The 20,885-nt window shown below is 44.7% G+C and overlaps 1 protein-coding gene across 1 annotated transcript; it reads right to left on the reverse strand.

Moving 5' to 3' along the window:
• Positions 1–368: 368 nt before the first annotated feature.
• Positions 369–12,176, reverse strand: LOC129152254 (saxitoxin and tetrodotoxin-binding protein 1). The gene is made up of 12 exons (XM_070547632.1): positions 11,960–12,176; positions 11,332–11,477; positions 10,458–10,522; positions 7,763–7,927; positions 7,591–7,695; positions 7,462–7,507; positions 3,893–3,959; positions 3,333–3,478; positions 2,462–2,526; positions 1,180–1,308; positions 1,002–1,106; positions 369–902 (listed from the first exon to the last, which is right to left on the reverse strand). Exons 1-12 carry the CDS (start codon positions 12,095–12,097, stop codon positions 862–864), a joined length of 1,218 nt encoding a protein of 405 aa, XP_070403733.1. The 5' UTR covers positions 12,098–12,176; the 3' UTR covers positions 369–861.
• Positions 12,177–20,885: the final 8,709 nt, after the last annotated feature.

The raw sequence follows: 20,885 nt of genomic DNA on the forward strand, positions 1-20,885 counted from the left end.
TTCACTCTGTTTGTTTGTCTGCTGGCTTTGGATGCCAAGTCTTGACAGCATGGATGACTATACTCCTCATCCTCATGAGGACGATGCTGCGCCTCTACCTCACCTTCACCTGGAGACACAGATTTTCACACCCGCCCAGTTCCAGCATGTAAATAAAGTATTCCTTTTGCACAAAGATGCTATTTGGCCAAATTAACTAAGCACTATTAAGTTTTCGAGGATGGAGCGCTCTGAGGATCATGTTTGCTTGTTTCTCTTGTGCATTTGATGGTTTCTGCAGAATGCTTCTGAGAAGCGAGTTCTCTCTACATTTATCCAGATCAACGAAAAGCAGACAACCCAAACATGTGAAACTCAGAAATATTGAATATTGTGCAAAAATTCCTTTATTTCAAAAAATTTATAAGAGGCTGTAATAACTTTAAAAAAAATTAACATTGTACAATACAATTTCCCTTTCCCTTTAGGAGGTACTTATTTTTCATTCCAGCTGTTGGACTGAGGTTACATCCAGATGTTACAGTACCCAGCATCTAGCTGAACAAAGTGGGACAACAGGAACAAACTGAAATCAATAACTGAGTCACAAGTGAAGAAAGATCATCCTACAGTGAAGGACAGAAAATTGCATCATCAACCATTTTATTATCGCTTCACAAGCCTCTGAATCTCAATCTAATCTGTGATTCCTATCTGCACATTTCCAAGAAGTTCCTTTGCAGAAATGTCGATACGGACCTCTGATTCAGACATATCTGATAAAACAAGTCTGAAACTACTGGTTTAAGTCATCGTGCATTAGACACAGACAAATCGGTTTGGTTTTTTAATTCGTCTCTCAGGCAGGTTTAACAGTTTTTGTTAGTATTGCACTTTGATGCCTTCACCCTCCTGACAGTAACCTGCAGAAACACAAAGAAAAGTCAGTTTGATATCGAATCCAGGCTAAAAAATAAACGTAGGCGTCACTTTAAAAAAGGAAACGCATGAAAGCGAATGACCTTTCTCAGGATTGTGTCGGTAGTATGGCTCTCCAGAATAACCGAAGCAGCGCGCCTGCTTTTTGAAATGCTCCAGATCAGAGTCCTTCAGGGTGGACTCCCTGCCTAGAAACACACAAAATGGTTTAATCCAACTGTCACATGAGTCAGTTTCTCTATTTTACTGGTTTTCACTTACCTAAGAAATAAAGAGCTCGAGTGTGGATCTCATCCGCATCAGTAACATGGTTGATGGTGATGTTCGAAATGAAGACCAGACAGCCATCACAACTGGGCAGGATGTGGGAGACGGACCTCCCGTTCGAAACTAGAGACAAATGCAAAAAACAGATTTAATAAACAACTACTCTTTTGGGTTGAAGATACAGTTTTGTAAAAAATAAAAAAATAAAAAAATAACCCATGCAGTACGCTGTATGGGATTTCACTGGGTATCCCATATTTCTCCCACAGAACCAATAAATTGTCCCAGATGTGAACAATACAGAAAATACATAGATGAGTATGAAATAACGAGAAAAATGTAAATGAATTACTTTAACAAAAACAAATGAGAAATGACCTTGTAATGAAAGCAGCAAAAATTAAAAAGCAAAAAATAAAAAAGAATATTTGAATACAAAGGAAAATGGCTACAATTATAATCAAAACTACAAGAACTAAAGAAAAGAATGTCTTTAATTCCTTATTTTATAAAAAATATTTTAATTGGAATTTTTATGAATTTATTATTTATAACAAATAGTTTTGATATTTTGAACAATACTTCATCTGTAGATCAAAAACTCAAATGGTTTAAACCAGGGGTGTCAAACATGCAGCCCGCGGGCCAGATCCGGCTCGCAAGCGGGTTAAATCCGGCCCGCGAGATGGTTGTGTAAACTTTATTTTCATACATTACAATGTAGAGTTAAAATAAACTTATCTTTGTGAGCAAGTTTTCTCTGTAATGAGTATAAATAAAACAAAGCTGCGCTCAAGGCGCACACAAGAACTTGAATCACATCCTGAAGTTGGCCGCCACTCAGGATGTGACTTCTGATATTGATGTGCCGGTGAAAGCTAAAAGATGTAAAGTAAAATGAGTCAAATATACTTTAAGTGCTGCATGAAACTGATCTTGCCATGTCATCTGTAAGCTCTTTGAATCACTAAGGAATGTTTTTTTTATTTGTTGATTTTTTTCTTTCTAATTTTAAAGTACACTTCAGGTGTTGTACTTGTACTACACTGTCCTCAGGCTCCAGCCTTGTTTTATATTGATTGTATTAAAACAAAGAAAATCTTAAGATTTTTTTTATTTTATTTACCGGTCCGGCCCACTTGGGAGTAGATTTCCCTCAATGTGGCCCCTGAGCTAAAATGAGTTTGACACCCCTGGTTTAAACATTTAGTGCCCGTCTTTGAGTTTAACCTGCAGGCTTTTGGCTCTTTGTGTCAGATCAGGTCAGTAAACTCACAGAATGATGTCACTGTGTTGCCGTCCAACGTCATGTTGAACAATGTAGTAAGGCAGGTTCCATTACTGGGAAAATATCAAAAGAAAAAGGAAATTCATACATTTACATGTTTCTGGGGAATAGTAAATAATGAGACATTTAAAATTTGTGCTTTTTAATACAAAAAATAAGACAAATATTAAAGAGCAGGTCACCCCTTATAAGAAACTTACTTCACTCCCACTTCCTGTTTGTAAAATGCAACAAATGCTGTTGCCTAGCAGACCGAGAGGGCAGAGCTGCTAACAAATACACACACACACACACACACACACACACACACACACACACACACACACACACACACACACACACACACACACACACACACACACACACACACACACACACACACACACACACACACACACATGCTCACATGCTCGCACACACTCACACACACGCTCACAACGACATTGTGACATCATATTGTACCAGCTAATGTTCTAGGGTAACTCTTAGCCAATAGCGATGGCAGATTTAAATTCAAATGCAGTGCAGAGGTTTTACCTAACAGCACAACACTGACAGTTTTAGGCAGAAAATTTAAATTTGAACTAAAATGCAGTAAAGTGCAAAACTGTTGACTACACGTGTCTGCAGTACGATTAGACACACATTTATATAGTTTATCAGAAAAAAAGTTGATTTGGGGGTGACTTGCTCTTTAAATATCTTTGGCTCTGAAAATGTTTATAACTTAAAACAAACACTGCAAAAGATGAAATCTAATTTTTTGTATTTGGACCAACATGCACTGAGGCAACATGCTTTAATCACAGATTAGTGAGAGCTTAAAGTGTGTTTTACCAGCTTTTCCATTAAAACTCACATCTTGTTCTCCTGAGTCTGGAGCACCTGAGAACTGCTGGATGGAGACGCTGTGATGTTCACCCAGGAGCTGTCGGTCATCTTAATGACTGATTTATAGAAATCATGATCCGTGTACAATGCAAGCAAGTGTGTTCTGCCAAACATCTGCAGACAGAAACAAGGATGTTGGAGAAGACTTTTAAGATGTTCTATTAAAGAGCATGCTCACAGAGAAACGAGTGAACGGAGGCAGTGGAAGAGTTGCATTGCTGTTAACCAATCAGAGGCTAGATATATGAATTTTATGAATTATAATAAATGTTACATGAAGGGGTAGGAGACACATTTAGGGAAGGGGGAGGAGTCCAGACACCGTGTTTGTGCTTAAAAACTAGCTTGTTTTGCAGACTCGCTGTTGCAGCTTTAAAGCCATCACCCCAGTCTTCCACACAAACATCTTTTTTTTTTCTTTTTTAAATTTGTTTCATATGAAATGTCAAAAATCAGCGGAGAAAAGCTTAATTTTCTCTGACTGACACATAGAATTAAGTAATCAGTGATTAATGAGAGGTTGTTTACCACAGAGGGGTTGGCCAAAGATAAAGGTTTCGCCAGCTGCTTGCACTCTTCAGGTGTTGGATCTGAGCTGAGAAACAGAGAAGCAAAAAGGATGAAACCACTCGGCTTCTTACTCATGATGCTGTAGACTAGAGGGACCCAGAATAACCTAGAAGTGAGGTTTCCATTACAAGAATTTCTCTGTGAGTTTAGGGTAGAAGAATAAGAATAAGAATAAGAAGAAGAAGAAGAAGAAGAAGAAGAAGAAAATATCATTTCTATAGCGCCTCTCAAGATAAAAATCATGAGGCACCTCACAAAAACAAAAAATGTAAAAATATAAAAAAGCATTTAGAAAATTGTTTAAAATACATTTAAAATGAGCAAAGAATAGTTAATTGTGATTAAAATAATGTTAAGAAAGAGAGAGAGTGAATAGGAAAGAGGGAAATTAGTGGATCCTGAGGAAGGTGGAATAGGTGGGAAGAGCAGAATAAAGAGAGAGTGGTTGAATAAGGTCATACAAAAGCCAACTTGAACAAGTGAGTCTTCAGCTGCTTTTTGAAGGAGTCCACTGAGTCCACTGATCTCAGGCTCAGGGGGAGAGAGTTCCAGAGTCTGGGTGCCACAGCAGCAAATGATCTGTCACCTTTGGTCTTTAGCCTGGTGCGCTGCACAACCAGTAGGCATTGATCTCGGGACCTCAGGGACCTGCTGGGGGTGTAGGGACTAAGAAGATCACCAATGCAAGTGCTTGACTAGAACCAGGATCTTGAAATGAACCCTGAAGTTGACTGGCAGCCAGTGATGCTGGAGGAGAAGCGGGGTGATATGGGTGTGTTTGGAGGACTTGGTCAGAAGCCGAGCACAGGCATTCTGAACCACCTGTAGACGGTTCAGGGAGGTTCTGCTCAGACACGTGAAAAGAGTGTTACAGTAGTCTAAGCGTGAGGAGATGAAGGCGTGGAGAACTGTCTCAAGTTCAGAGCGGGACAGAATGGGACTCAGCTTAGCAATGTTCCTGAGATGGAAGAAGGAAGAGCGAACAAGAGAACTGACATGAGAATCCAGGGTGAGAGCTGGGTCAAAGGTCACGCCAAGATTCCTGACAGAAGGTTTGGTGTGGGAAACAAGCTGACCAAGATAATCTCTGACTTTGGGAACCAGCTTGTCTGGGGCACATATCAGGATCTCAGTCTTATCTTCATTCAGCTGTAGAAAGCTCCCACCATCCAGGTTTTGATAGAGTCTAAGCAGGTGTGTAACAGCTGCAGCTTAGACATCTCATGGGGCTTAAAGGAGATGTACAGTTGGATGTCATCTGCATAAAGATGGTAGGAGATTTCTTTGAAAGAGCTCAGGATGTGCTGAAGAGGAAGCAGATAGAGGAGGAAGAGCAGAGGCCCCAGCACAGAACCTTGTGGGACACCATGGGTAAGAGAGGTGGTGGAAGACCTAAACTTGGAGACTGCCACAGAAAAGGAGCGCTCAGAAAGATAAGAGGAGATCCACTCCAGAGCAGTTCCTGATAGGCCTACCCAGTCTCTCAGCCAGGTCCAGCAGGACCAGCACAGAACAGTCCCCTACATCACTGTGAGTCAGAGGGTCATTAGAGACCCTAAGAAGAGCTGTTTCAGTAGAATGAGCTCTACGAAAACCTGACTGGAAGAAATCATAGATGTTATGTTCATCAAGAGCAACTGTGAGTTGTTTAGCCACAACCTTTTCCAAGATCTTGGAGATGAACAGAAGTTTAGAGATGGGTCTGAAGCTGCTATGGAGAGAGAGGTCAAGGATTTATCACTGGGTGATATTTAATACAACACTGCATCCTGAAAAATCACAAACAGTCTTGAACTGTTGCTTTTTGAATCAGAGTCAGTGCCCCATGCTTCTGTGTCGTGTTGGGTCTGGCCCAAGGGGCTATTTTGGTCAGCATTTTTTGAAGCCAAGAAGGAGTGGCTAAAATGGCAATTCCACCGTCATCCACTAGGGGCTGGCACCAGAAGTGAGCAAATCCTCTTTAACTCCCATGTAAAAAAAATGCCAATTTCACAGAAGAAATAAACATGTTTACAGCCTGGTTCAAAAAACCAATTTAGGTTTAATAGAACTAGTTTACATTCATGACAACTCTGAGGGGGTGAATTGATTTGTAACTCTTTTGTTTAAAGGTAATTAAATGCTTAAAATTCTGATTAATTAATGAGCACCAGAGCCACGTGACTTCAGAGCTAGCAATGGGAACTAGCTCCAGGGAAAGGCCTCAGCTTGGGCCCCACGTTAATAGATGTTCGGCCATTCTGAATGTCTGAACTTTAGCTGTGTCCTCTTTCTGTTCGTGTTTGGATGCTAATCATGGAATTGTTTGGACAAAGAGGGCAAGCTGTGGTTACTAGCATCCAAGCAGTTTCTGCTTATTTTTTATCATTAAGTAAAATTATTTTTCTGTACTTCATTTTGCTGGTTGAATGGGGCAAAATGCTGTGTCGCTTAACTGCTTAGTCAAACATGTGGGGCTGCTGGTAGGATAAGAAACTCGAGCGGGTGCCCGACTTCTCCTGTCTCCTGCCTGGGAACAGTTTGTTCGAGCAGTCGACTGGCTATTCCCATTTCCCGGGGCAGCCTGGACGAGGTGGCTGCGATGTGGGGCTGTAGTCATCCTGGTCACTTGTGGATCTCTGAGGGAGACCACAGAAACACCTCAGTTCTTTAAGATGATGCTGCTTCACTTTCGAGTTGCCACAATCTGGGAGTGTCAACTCAGCCCCCGGCTCTGTGTCGACACAACAGTGAGGTAACCGAGTTGACAAGGTCAGACTCACAGATCTTTGACCACGGTGGGCCAGCGAAGCCCGATATCCTCGGTCAGCTTACCTAGTTTTGATTTCATTACTAAGCAGGCCAGAGGTGACCTCAGTGAGGCCGCCTAACTCCACTGCAGTTTTCTTGCTAAAATGCCTTGAAAAACCCTGTCAGCTTTGGTTTAGCATTTAGCTAATGTCCCACATATCTCCAACAGTGGATCATGAGCTGATGTGAAAGGCCTTGGCGCCTGGCTACGATCGCAGCGGTCTGCTTGTTTTTAACAGTCCCAATCCATACTAGATCTCCACAGGCGACCATCATGGCTACAGCCTCGCACGAGAGCCAGTCAGCCATGCAGATGGGCTACCCCAGAGCCCTTAGCTTCTTGAGTTAGCTACGTTAGCTAGCAGCTTCACTGGTTCGTTTGTTCTAACCCTGTTCCAAACATAACAGCCCCACCCTCAGCTCCACCTCTTTTCCCAGTTTTGGATTGTCTGGGTGAGACGGGACCTGTGACACAGTCAAAAAAATCAGTGGCGGGAACCTCCCATTCTTCAACCCTCCATTCAACCTGCCACCTGCGGTGCAATGTCCATATTTTTATATGTCAATGGTCTGGCCTGATTTTTATGTCAGTTCAAGGCAGCATGAGCCGACTGTCGAAGGCAACAGGATCTTTAAAGTTCAGCAGGTTATCGATTACAACACCCACATTTCTAACTACTTGTGATAGAGAAACAAACATCAGTTTGGAAGGCAGTGGGATTACAAGAAGGACTGACTCTTGTGAATGCGGCAGCCTGAGGCCTTCTCCCTCCTGACAGAAAGCTGCAGAGACAGAAAAGAAAATTTCAGCATGAACTGAAATCCAGGTAAAAAGTTACAACAAAAGAAATGTAAAAGTGACTGACTTTTTATAGGATTGTAGCGGAAGTCTGGGTCTCCAGAGAAGCCGAGGCAGCTTGCCTGCTTCTTGAAATGCTCCAGATCAGAGTCCGTCAGGGTGAACTCCCTGCCTAAAAAAATGCTGGTCATCTGACTGTTATATGAGACCATTTGTCCATCTTACAAGTTTCTTCCTACTTAAGAGGTAAAGAACTTGAGTATGGATCTCATCATCCTCAAAGGCCTCCTTGATTTTCATCAACTTGAGGAGCTCCTTCATGTGTCTGGCAGTGGAGTTGATACTGAAGACCAGACAGCCATTGCAGCTCGGCAGGACGTGGAAAACAGAGTTTATGTTGGGAACTGGAGACATAAACAAAATCATCAACCATTTCAAACAGGTGCTTTTTTTGACTAGGAGAACCACCCCTCACGTGCAAGAGAGAGCTACTACTGGAGGAGCAAATATGTTTTGTATGAAACATAATAAAAAAAATACTCCTAATATGTCACCTTTGAATAATAAAAAGAAATTAACATGCAATAAGATCAGATGAAAGAAAAATAGTAAAATACAAAGAATGCTGAGGAGGAATAAAAGCTACAGATATACTGTGTTTTTTTCCCCTTGACAGTTTATTAGGTATTTATAATAAGAGGTTTTGTGCTGGTAAAGGTTCTCAGTCATCCAGGTCATGGTAATCCAAAGAGGTTTGAATAAAGGCAACAACTACACAAACACATGGCCCAACACAGGTGAACTACCTCTTTAGCGCAAGTCTCAGCAATCCACTTACACCAGAAGGACAAGGGACACACTTTTGAAGATGACAAAATGCACATTCTGGACAGAGAAAATAGATGGTTTGAGAGAGAAGTAAAGGAAGCTGTTTTTGTCAAATGGGAACGGTTGACATTAAACAGAGGAGGCCTCAAGTTTGACCTTTCCAGCACCTATAATGCAGATTTAATTCCAAAACAGTTTCAGTCCAGATCACACCCTCCTGATTCTAATCCAAACACCATTCCCACATGTTGGGGTTATTAAGGAAGCGAATAATTTGTAAGCTTTTACTGACTTTTGGATTCTTCAATAAATTCTGTAAATATGGGAACATTTACCGATTTATTAATTCATTAAGATACAATTAGGTATCTTCGGGGCACCATCCCCTTTAAACCGGGAAAAATTGAATCCAAACTCTTATCAGTGTCTGAAAGTTCGTGGAATCGTTCTAGGAGCAGAAATTTTCACACCGACACAAACAAGTCACTGGAGGCAAACTGAATGTTATAACATTTAATTAAACAAACATTAATAATGTAAAACAATGGTATAATTGAAAATGTGTGTGTAAAATGGAGGATGTCCCCAAGTGATGGATTTGTTTTAGTGGTGAGTCCCCACAAACACTAAAAACGTGTATGTGTGTTTGTGATGGATCTGTTTTAGTGGTGAGCCCCCCCAAACACTAAAAACGCGTATGTGTGTGTGTGTGTGTGAGATGGAGGGTGTGTGAATGAAGTTCTTTGTTCTCACAGAGAAGGTGCATGTGTGTGTGAATGGAGATGGCATGAGGAATGTGAGCTGTAAGCGGTGACTTTCCTCTCTCAGATGCAGACAAAAAGGAATTACCTTGCATTTAGTGACTTAAAAATTACAGTGTAACTGAACTTAAACACTTCAAAAGTTAACAAAACAACAAAGATCACTCATAAATTATTTAATCTAAAACAGAGTCGACCAGCCTGGCCACAGCTGACCGATAATAACCCAGATATTTAAATAATAAACAAAAGATCTAACTTCACGGTAATCCGGCGTTTTGGTCTGGAGATAGAGGAAAACCGATGGTATTTTGAAGCAAATCATGCGGTTGACTGCTTATTTTAGTCTAAAAGAGACGGAAGAAGTAGTTAGATAGGAAAAAAACAAAAGCTTGCGCGAGCGAACCAAAGGCGTCCCTTTGTTCTTTCGCGTTGCAGGTCAGATGATTTCTCCGTTGTTTCTCCGCAGCCAGGCCCCGCACGCTGTCCAGTGGGCAAACGAGTGTTTCTCCAACTGGGGCTGGACACAAAGAGAGCGAAGTTTCGCTTTGTGCTGAGTTTTATAACTTAAAGCGTCTCCGTATGGTTTGATGGCTTGTAGTTGCTTTCCAGCGGCTCGGTGTTTGCACTCTTCAGGCCCCCAGGCCTCGTGCACACGTTATCCGGAGCCGTAGTCAGCGAGCGTGTCCTCCACCGCCAGTTAAACTGGGCAAAAGAACGATACGTTTTGTTTCTGTCTCTCGTTTTACAGACTCGGGAGCTGTTGTTGTGGGTTCTGCGCATGCACAGAACCCGTGCTCCGCCTTGGCGGTGACGTCATCGCATTGCTTCCGTGTGCAAAGCATCATGGGAAATGAAGTGTCAGCTGGCGCTGATGTTTATTATTTGCTTTTTCAGAGCAATTTAGCACAGTCTTTTGGAGAAAATCACTGCCCAGTAATTTCTCACGAGGGCAGACCCTCAACACACATAATAGGGGCTAACAACTTCAGTGACTCCTCAGAGGATAGGGAGGAGGGGTATTCATGAGTAGTTTCATCTTGTTAAGCAACAACAGCTAGCTACAGTTTATAAGTTTAACCCTCTCATATTCCAGTCAGAATTGACAAAACTCCTCAGATGAGAAGCAAAACATCTTCAAGAAACCAAAGAAGTCCAGTTGCCTTCACACAAACTCCTTTGGATTACCATGACCTGGATGACTGAGAATCTTCATCAGCATTTTGACTTAAGCTTTCAGAGCACATCCTTGTGTTAAAACTTTGGTTAAAACTAAAGCAGATGCATTAAGCAATTTCTTCTGCAGGTTATGATTGTTTGCTTGAGATTAGGATAGGAAACTCACTTGATGCTCTTGCTGTGTCTCCGTCTATCGTCACGCTTACTGTTGAACCAAGACAGATCCCACCACTGGAGAGATGTCAAGAAGCAAATTATTAAAAAAATGCTCCGTAGAGAATAGTGAACCAGACAAATATGAAGAATTAAAACGTACATTTTCATCATTACTAGTTTTCTTAACTAAATAAGGGTAGTATTAAAGACGTCTGTTCCTGAAAATGTTTCTTAATTACTTAAAGGTGTGGTTGACCGAAAGATCATTTTAAAATTATTATTTCTGTTTATAATCAGTCACTCTGAGTTTTTCATGCAGTCTGAACATGAAATCAGTTTTCTACACCTATCTCCTGCTTTAGCTTCTGAAGGAAAATAGATGGTGAAATTCTAAGATTTGAAAATCCTTACACTGTGATGTCACAGTGTGGATTTGCACTCACCCATCTTGGCTCGCGCCCGCCCATAGGAAGGCTTTTAAAAATTTGTTTTGCAGCGAGGAGAGGGAGCAGAGAATGTGTTTGTGATACTGACTTTGCAACATGGCTGAACGAGCCAATCAGAAGTGAGTTGTGTGCATATTATTAATAATAATGAGTAATCCTGCTGCTTGCAGCCCACCTCCAATCTTGCACCAGCAATCTTTTGCACCTCAGAACAGGAGAATCATAGCTTTGTTTTTTCTTTGATTACTCCATTGATTTACATTGGAGAACACTCAAATGTACTGAATAAACAAGTAAACCACACCTTTAAAACAATTCCTGCAAAAGATGAGATCAAAACTTTTTTTAGGCCAATTTTCTGATGCAAAGCATGTTGCTAATCCAGATTAGGAACAGCTAAAAATGACATTTTGTTCTGCATTTTTTTTCATTACTCACAACTTGTTCTCCTGAGTCATGAGAACCTGAGTGTTGCTGGATGGAGATGCTTTGATGTTCACCCAGGAGCTCTCAGTTATCTTTAGGACGGCTTTATAAACTTTATGGTTCGTGTAACCTGCAATGAAGTGCATTTTGCCAAACATCTGCAGAAAGTAAACAAGATGTTGGTTAAAGATGTTATTCTATTATTTGTGAATATTGTAACATTATAAAGACAGGTTACAGCTATCTGAAACTGGTCAATTTTTCTATAAAACATGTATATTAAAACATATAACTGAAGTCTAATTTAAAATAATTTTTTAAAGTACCATTTACAGCAGAAGCCATGTAAACAATTTATTGAAGGCACCTGATAAGGAGACACGAGCAGCACTACACTTCAAAGTTTAATAATGAAAGAAAGAAAAACTCTATAGTTTTTCTTTCTTTTTTCAGATTTGTATTTTAAACCATGTTTCATTGTTAGTCAGACTTTTTAGTAATTAAAGCCACAACCCCAAATTATTATTTTTGTAATTGTTTTATGTTCAATCTAAAAATAAATCAGCCACAGAAACTGAAATGAACTCAATTTTCTCTTACTGACTCATCAAACATCAGTGATAAATGAGAGGTAGTTTACCATGGAGGGGTCAGCCAAAGATAAAGGTTTCACCAGCTGGTTGCATTCTTCAGGTGTCGGAGCTGAGCTGCACAGAAACAGCGAAGCAAAGAGGATAAAACCACTCAGCCACAGATTCATGATGCTACAGAGGGACATGGGACAAAAGAACAAGATCTAAACCCTCAAGAAGGAACTTTCCACTTCAGAACTGAGTGTCTGACTGCATTTTATACACTCAGGCAAGGTTAAAATCTGTGGGTTTTCCAGTTGTTGAGTAAGACTGGACGATTTAGGGGGCATGGATTCCCTTTTACACAGATGTGGAAAAAAAGTAAAAACAAACAAAACAGATTTATTTGATAGTCCAAAGATGTCTTTTTTTATGAGGGATTTAATCAGGATTCTGTAGAGTTTTTGTATTAATTATTTACTCCTTTGTTTATTTTACGTGACCTTTGCAACAACATCGACTAACATAAAACCTCTGAGACTTTAGACTGATTTTAAACTCGGAACAGTGGGATGCATCTCGACTTCCACCAACCCCTAACCTAATGATGCATTTGCCTCTAGAATTTTGTCTAGACCACTGAAATGTTTAATTTACATTAATGACAGAAGTAAAAGAATAATCAAATATTCAATATCTGCACATTTGTGCATCAATGGTTATGTTTGTTTGTATATATTTTTTTATTAAATCTATAATTTTATCATTTTCATAGGGGCTAAAAGACCAAAGGAGAGGTGTGAGGGATTTTGAATTAAAAACAGACTAGAAACAATTTACAGGTGAGTTCCAAACAGTGATGATGGTAAGTGAAGAGGTATAGCACACAGAAAAGCATGTGGGATAAATAGCCACAAGGAAACATTTTCATTTACACAAGGTTAGAGAGCACAAACAACTAAACAATATTTGTAGATGTCATGAACTCCTCCTCTTAACCTCCTCTGCAGGCCTGGCTGGCACTGCACTCCACTTCCCAGCATCCCTGTCACCGACGCTACCCGGTGATGTCATCCCGCTGAGCCTATTTAAGGACCTGTCACAGCTGAGCCGGCACTCAGTCATCATCTCATGATAGACGCCAACCCATTCTAAGACAACTAAGCCTAATCTGCCAACTCTGAAAACCATCCGGGAAGAGAACTTCCCACACTGTCAACAGTCTCAACACCAAACACCAGCCTCTCCGCGCCTGTGTCTCAAAGCCACACTCCAGCTCAGCCGATCGCTCCTGACAGGATGACTGAGTCTCGAGTAGACCCAGCGGAGATCGCACAGCTGCGAGCAGACGTGGCACAGCTGCTCAGCTGCGTAGAACGCCAGGAGGTGAAAACGCCCAACTTCGGATTGAGAACAACCAGCTTCGTGCTGTTACGGATCGCCAAGCATCCAAACTAGATTCTGTCACCAAACTGGTCGTCCAACTCTCCTCGGCACTCCAACGTCAGGCATCTGCCACTCCTAACATTGTGGAGCCGTATCTAAGTCTCCCCGACAAATGGGATGGGACTAAAGGATCCCCGGAGGGCATGTTGGCCGTCCTGTCAATGACTTTCGAGTGTCAGCTGGCACGCTACCCGACTTCCTGCTCTCGCGTTGCCCTGTTAACCTCCCTGCTGACGGGGCGAGCCGGTGAATGGGCGGCTGCCCTGTACAACCAGAAGTCTCCCGTGTGCAACGATTATGAAACCTTCGTGAAGGAACTGAAGAAGGCATTTGTGCATCCCAGCAGCGAGGTCGCAGACGAGACACGCCTGCTCCAGCTTCGGCAGGGCTCTCAGACCGTGGCCGAGTATAGGTCACGCTTCCGGACCACCGCTGCCCGTCTGACCTGGGGTGATGCCGCGGTGAAGGCTGTGTACTTGGAGGGATTGTCACCTCGCATCTGGGAGGGCATGATCGGACACGAGGCCCCGACCTCCCTGGACCAGGCTGTGGACCTGGCTCTCCAGCTGGATCGCTGCCTTCTCACCAGACCAGGAGCGAGGGCGGTTCCCATACAACCCAGAACGTTCCCCCGCCGTCAGGAGAACCAACCCATGGAGGAACCCATGCAACTGGGTCATTTGCCCCCCGAGGAACGGGCGCGACGGTTTCGGGAGGGACGATGCACCTATTGTGGGGATCTGGGCCATCCCCGGGCAACATGCCCCGTACGCCCGGGAAACGGTTCCTCCGGGTCGGTGTAGGAGCGGTCTCACCCGGAGCCTCCATTCATGCAGCTCCTCATCACACCACCCTCCCAGTCTCCTTCCAGCTTAACCAAGGACCGGTGCCCCTGGTGGCTCTCCTCGACACCGGAGCTGCAGAAAACTTTATCGACCAGGGGTTGGTCAACCGGCTCAGGATTCCACTCACTCTCCTCGACCGTCCCGTTCCCGTCACTTCTGTGGACGGTCGCCCTCTCATGCCATATCCTATCACGCACCGAACCCAGAACCTCCGGACGTCCATCGAGGAACACTTGGAGACCCTTCATTTCCTGGTCATTCACGCCCCCACGACTCCTCTCATTCTGGGTCATTCCTGGTTCCGCCTCCACGACCCTCACATCTCTTGGTCTACCAGTAAAGTCATGGTGTGGGGTGGTAGCTGTCGCCTCCACCGTCTGTCTCCAGGATCACAGCCTAGGGCGACACCACCCAAGGACGTGGATTTAACCCTCCTTCCACCCCAATACCACGATCTGGCTTGGGTTTTTGCAAAGGAGCCTACCACCAGGCTGCCTCCCCATCGACCCTACGATCTGGAGATCAGGCTCCAGCCAGGAATCACACCGCCTCGGGGTCGGCTGTTCTTGCTCTCTCCGGCAGAAACCCAGGCAATTGACACTTATATCAATGAAGCTCTCCAGAAGGGGTTTATCCGCCATTCCACGTCTCCTGGAGCGGCAGGGTTCTTCTTTGTGAAGAAGAAGGAGGGAGACCTCCGGCCCTGTATAGACTATCGTGGGTTAAATAAGATCACCATCAGAGATCGCCATCCTCTTCCTTTAATGAGCACGGCTTTGGACGCCACTGCCCAAGCCACCCTGTTTACAAAGCTGGTCCTCTGCAGTGCATACAACCTCATCCGCATAAAGGAAGTAGAGGAGTGGAAAACCGCTTTTATTACACCCACTGGACATTATGAGTACCTCATCATGCCCTTCGGCCTCTGCAACAGCCCTGCCGTTTTTCAGCGTTTCATCACTGATGTCCTCCGTGACATGCAAGGCCATTGGGTTTTTGTTTATTTAGACGACATCCTCATCTACTCCCGCACTGCCGAAGAACACACCCAGCATGTTCGAGCCGTTCTGTCATGCCTCCTGGAGAATGACTTATTCTGTAAACTGGAGAAGTGTGCCTTTCACCAGGAGTCCACCTCGTTTCTGGGGTTCATCATCTCCTCCCAGGGCCTACGCATGGACCCACAGAAGGTTCAGGCGGTAGCACAGTGGCCACTACCTAAGAGCCTGAAGCAGCTGCAGAGTTTCCTGGGGTTCTGCAACTTCTATTGCCGGTTTATCCGCAGTTTCAGAGCCCTGGCATCACCATTAACTTCCCTGACTAAGACAACCAAGCAGCCTCGCCCTTTCCGCCTTCCCCCGGAGGCCGTTGCCGCCTTCCATCATCTGGTCCGCTGCTTTGTAAGCGAACCCATCCTCCTCCACCCGGACCTAACACGACCCTTCGTTGTGGAGGTAGACGCCTCTGAGACGGGCACGGGAGCCATACCATCACAACGGGGCCTGGACTCCAAACTCCACCCCTGTGCATACTTTTCCCAGAAGTTCTCTCCTACTCAGCAGAACTATGGGGTCGGGGACAGGGAACTGTTGGCGATAAAGTGGGCCCTGGAGGAGTGGCGACAGTGGCTCCTGGGTACTCCCACTCCTTTTCTAATCTGGACTGATCATCAGAACCTCATCCATATTCAGACCGCTCGCCAACTCAACCCTTGTCAGGCCCGGTGGGCCCTCTTTTTCGAGCCTTATAACTTTCAATTCGCCTACCGCCCCGGCTCAAAGAACCTCAGGGCGGACGCCCTTTCCCGTCAGCACACCCAGGATCCAAGGCCTCCTGAACCGATGTCCATCCTCCCAACCGAACGGTTCTTGGCCGCCCTGCAATGGCCCCTGGAAGCCTCCATCCGGGCGGCTCTCCCGGCTGACCCGGCGCCCCTAGAGACGCCTCCTAACTGCCTTTACATTCCGGCCGTGTGTCGACAGGAGGCCTTGAGGTGGGGGCATAGCTCACGGCTCGCGGGACACCAAGGCCAGGCTCGTACCCTCCAGTTCCTCCGCTGGGCTCTGTGGTGGCCCTCTATGAGAAAGGACGTGCGTGAATACACCGCTGCATGCGACACCTGCGCCCGGTCTAAGTCCTCCACCCAACCTGTAGCCGGGGAATTGCAACCGCTCCCTGTGCCCAAACGGCCGTGGTCGCACATAGGTGTGGACTTTGTGACGGGGCTCCCCGCTGCCGACCACCTGGACACCATCCTCACCATCACCGACCGCTTTTTGAAAGCTGTGCACTTAGTGGCTATGGCAGGGCTACCCACGGCTAAGAAAACAGCGGAGCTCCTCCTCGATCATGTGGTGAGGCTCCACGGATTTCCCCAGAACGTGGTGTCTGACAGAGGACCCCAGTTCATCTCACGGTTCTGGAAAGCTTTCTGTCGGTTGGTGGGCGCTTCCACCAGTCTGTCGTCAGGCTATCATCCCCAGACTAATGGTCAGACGGAGAGGGCAAACCAGCAGCTCGGTTGATACTTACGCTGCTTCGCCTCGTCTCAACCGTCCACCTGGCCTCGTTACCTCCTGTGGGCGGAGCTCTCTCACAACTTCCAGACGTCCTCCGCCACGGGTCTATCGCCCTTCGAGACTTACTATGGATACCAGCCCCCTCTTTTCGACCATCAGGTGCCGGAGGTGGAGGTTCCGGCGGCTCAGGATATGGTCCGCCGCTGCCGTCTCGCTTGGATCAGGGCTCGCGCCGCCATCACCCGGGCTAACACGGAATACTCCCGACAACATCATCACCGCCACCGGCCCGGCCCTGTGTTCCAGCCAGTTGACCGGGTTTGGCTCTCTACAGCTAATCTCCGGTTGCCGGCTGGTTCCAGGAAGCTGTCTCCCTGCTTTTTGGGACCCTTCCAAGTCCGAGATGTCCTCGGTCCGGTCGCTTACCGGCTGCGCCTCCCTTCCGCTCTCAGGGTGCACCCTGTATTCCACGTCTCACAGCTCAAGCCGGTGGTGTCGTCTCCCCTCCATCCGCCTCCGGCCCGAGTGCCGACGCCCCGAGATGTCGATGGGGACCCCATTTACACCGTCCGCAAGATTCTGGACGCCCGCCGCCGGGGCCGGGGATGGCAGTATTTGGTGGACTGGGAGGGTTACGGTCCGGAGGAGCGTAGCTGGGAGCCTGCCCGCTCATTTCTGGATCCGTCCCTGTTGGCTGATTTCTGGTCTCGTCGCCCTGGGCCTTCTGGAGCCGTCCCTCGCGGGGGGGGGGCGGGGGGTGGGGGTGGGGGGTGGGGGTGGGGGGCTGGGGTCCCTGTCATGAACTCCTCCTCTTAACCTCCTCTGCGGGCCTGGCTGGCACTGCACTCCACTTCCCAGCATCCCTGTCACCGACGCTACCCGGTGACGTCATCCCGCTGAGCCTATTTAAGGACCTGTCACAGCTGAGCCGGCACTCAGTCATCATCTCATGATAGACGCCAACCCATTCTAAGACAACTAAGCCTAATCTGCCAACTCTGAAAACTCTCAAAACCATCCGGGAAGAGAACTTCCCACGCTGTAAACAGTCTCGACACCAAACACCAGTCTCTCCGCGCCTGGGTCTCAAAGCCACACTCTAGCTCAGCCGATCGCTCCTGACAGTAAACAACATGAAACTTTGGCATCCAGCTGTGAACTCAGAAATCTATGAGCAGGAGAATGCTTTCCTTCGGCTTAGATGCTGTCCATGGTGCTGAAATCCATGGAGCTAGGAGAAACTCTCTCCCTGAGATTTGGCGCTCTCATTGGGACTGAAACATATGGAGCAGGAGAAACGCTGTCCTTGGATCGGATGGTAGAGGATATGCATTCCTATTCCATTATGGAATCATGAAAAAGGGTTTACCACATGGACATGAACGTTTTATCAATGTGTTTAGCGCTGACTGAAGTCAGGATCAGAATAATCTACAATGTGAATTAGTTTAGTTTTTGTTCAAACTGCAAAATCGCACCCACCAAAGAAAACTTTACATCACTAGTTAAACTTGTCTCTTGTTATATGGTTTTCCTATTTTTCTACCTTTTTGTGGTCATCTGAATAATTTGTTTTTAAAAGGCTTCTTTCATTGTTAGTTTAATTAGGAAACTGATCCATAACAACTGAGAACCAAATCCAGCTGTGTTGGTTCAGAGGCACCAGGTCCTGCTAGCAGAATATGATGAGGTATTTTAACTCTAATGAAGTCAGTAGTGACTCCCCGTCAGTGCAGTGTTGTGCTACAACACATGGTCACTGAGACTAATGACAGGTTTTCCTCACTGATATTTCTAATAATAATAACAATAAACACAGCTGACACTAATCTTCTTGTAACAATGCTCACACTATTTATATTTTTATTTAGTTCTTGCTGTAGGAAAATTACAATTTTTTTCTCTGCTTTTCTTTTGTTTGCTTCAGTATTACTGGGGGATTAAAACATTTTTTCACAGAAGATTAGTTTATTGTGAGTTAATTAAACACAAAGCCTAATATATTTTTTAAACATTTTTATCTCCCTGTAGCTGTAGGATTATATATATATATATATATATATATATATATATATATATATATATATATATATATAATATGTAAACACACACACACACACACACACACACACACACACACACACACACACACACACACACACATACACACACACACACACTCTCACACATGATCCACTCCCATTCCTCTCTTATCTCTTTGCTTAAATAGACTCTGTGACCAGCTGTTCATGATTTTATTGTATGTTTGCCTCATTGTTTCTTGTCCCTCTCTCTAGCTGCAGGAAATGGGTTTATTGATAAAATCCATGACTCTCATTGCTCCAACAGCTGATCTATTTCCACCAAGTTGCTTGGCGATTACCCCATAGCTTTTTTTAAACCTTGTGAAGGATCTACAGTTTTGTCTCTAGTTTCTTTTGACAGCTCTTTAGTCTTTGGGAGAACTTGCAGAATTGCAGGGTATTCAACTAATGTTCCTCTTTGTATCTTAATGCTGAAATTTATAACCCAGCATTTGAGTACTTAGAATTATTTTTTGATACTTATCAGCTATGCAGATGACAATCCACCCTTCATCAAACTGTATATACAGCGTTTATGTGACTACTCACTCATGAAATCAGATTTCAGTGTGTGGTGCTCAGAGTTGTTGTGAGGGGGTATGGTCATGTTGGTGACAACTGTAATACAGGTGTCAGGACTATCACAGAAAACACAAACCAGTAAGGAAATATTAATAGCATAAATACACCATCATAATCATAAAAAACAGTTAAAACAAAATTTTATGCATCAATACTTTTGAAAGTTTATCAGCCATCAACTTGAGAGAAACCATACTTAAACTCGTCGCCGTCTTCCTCCGCTTATCCGGGTCCGGGTTGCGGGGGCAGCATCCCAACTAGGGAGCTCCAGACCGTCCTCTCCCCGGCCACCTCCACCAGCTCCTCCGGCAGGACCCCAAGACGTTCCCGGACCAGATTGGAGATGTAACCTCTCCAACGTGTCCTGGGTCAACCCGGGGGCCTCCTGCCGGCAGGACATGCCCGAAACACCTCCCCGGGGAGGCGTCCAGGAGGCATCCTGACCAGATGCCCAAACCACCTCAACTGGCTCCTTTTGATCTGGAGGAGCAGCGGTTCTACTCCGAGTCCCTCCCGAATGTCCGAGCTCCTCACCCTATCTCTAATGCTGAGCCCGGCCATCCAACGGAGGAAACTCATTTCGGCCGCTTGTATCCACGATCTCGTTCTTTCGGTCATTACCCAAAGCTCATGACCATAGGTGAGGATTGGGACGTAGATCGACCGGCAAATCGAGAGCCTGACTGTCTGGCTCAGCTCCCTCTTCACCACAACAGATCGGCTCAGCGTCCGCATCACTGCAGAGGCTGAACCAATCCGCCTGTTGACAGGAGGATCGACAGTAATTAAACTTTTCAATTTAAATTCTCGAGTGTGAAAACTCACCGGAACACATTCCTCTCAATAAACTCAATAGTTTTATTGTCAGGGAGAAGTTTGAACTCAATGTGGGAGCTGGTACAGTTTTCCAAGGCATCATGGAATTTATCAGTGTCAGTGACAGCCCAGACTCCCACCCAGTCCCCAGAAATCTAGTGAAGTAGAAGACAGATGACAAGTCAGAACTGAAGTGTAGGTTAGATTGAATTAAACTTGGTGTTCCACAGGATTCTGTGCTTGTGTCTCCACTTTTTACTTTAAATATATCTCTTTGAGATAATACTCCAGTGCACAAGCCACATGAAACTGATACAGAATGCATGCATTTCTTCTTATTTTCTGTCTAAAATCAGAGAAATAAAGTTTTTGACATTAATGTTCTCTAGCTTTTGAGCCAATTACCATAGTTTCTTTTGTGCCTGAGGGTGATTCATAAAAATGACCATGTCTCATAATTCTATAATACGAAAACCAAGTCAAGATTTAATTTTACAACTTTATTACACAACCATACGACACCAATAAATTAATTAGATCATACAATGAAGGACTTTAAAAAAATTTATATGGGGTTTAATATAATTAATAATCCCAGTATTCTGTTGATCACCAGATCAAATAAACGCATTTGTAACATCGTTGCAATGGTAGATCTGAGGTTACATCTTCACTGGGGCCTAACTCACCTTGTGCAGGTTT

The sequence above is a fragment of the Nothobranchius furzeri genome, chromosome 19 (genome assembly GCF_043380555.1).
Source record: "Nothobranchius furzeri strain GRZ-AD chromosome 19, NfurGRZ-RIMD1, whole genome shotgun sequence".
Taxonomy (NCBI): Eukaryota; Metazoa; Chordata; class Actinopteri; order Cyprinodontiformes; family Nothobranchiidae; genus Nothobranchius; species Nothobranchius furzeri.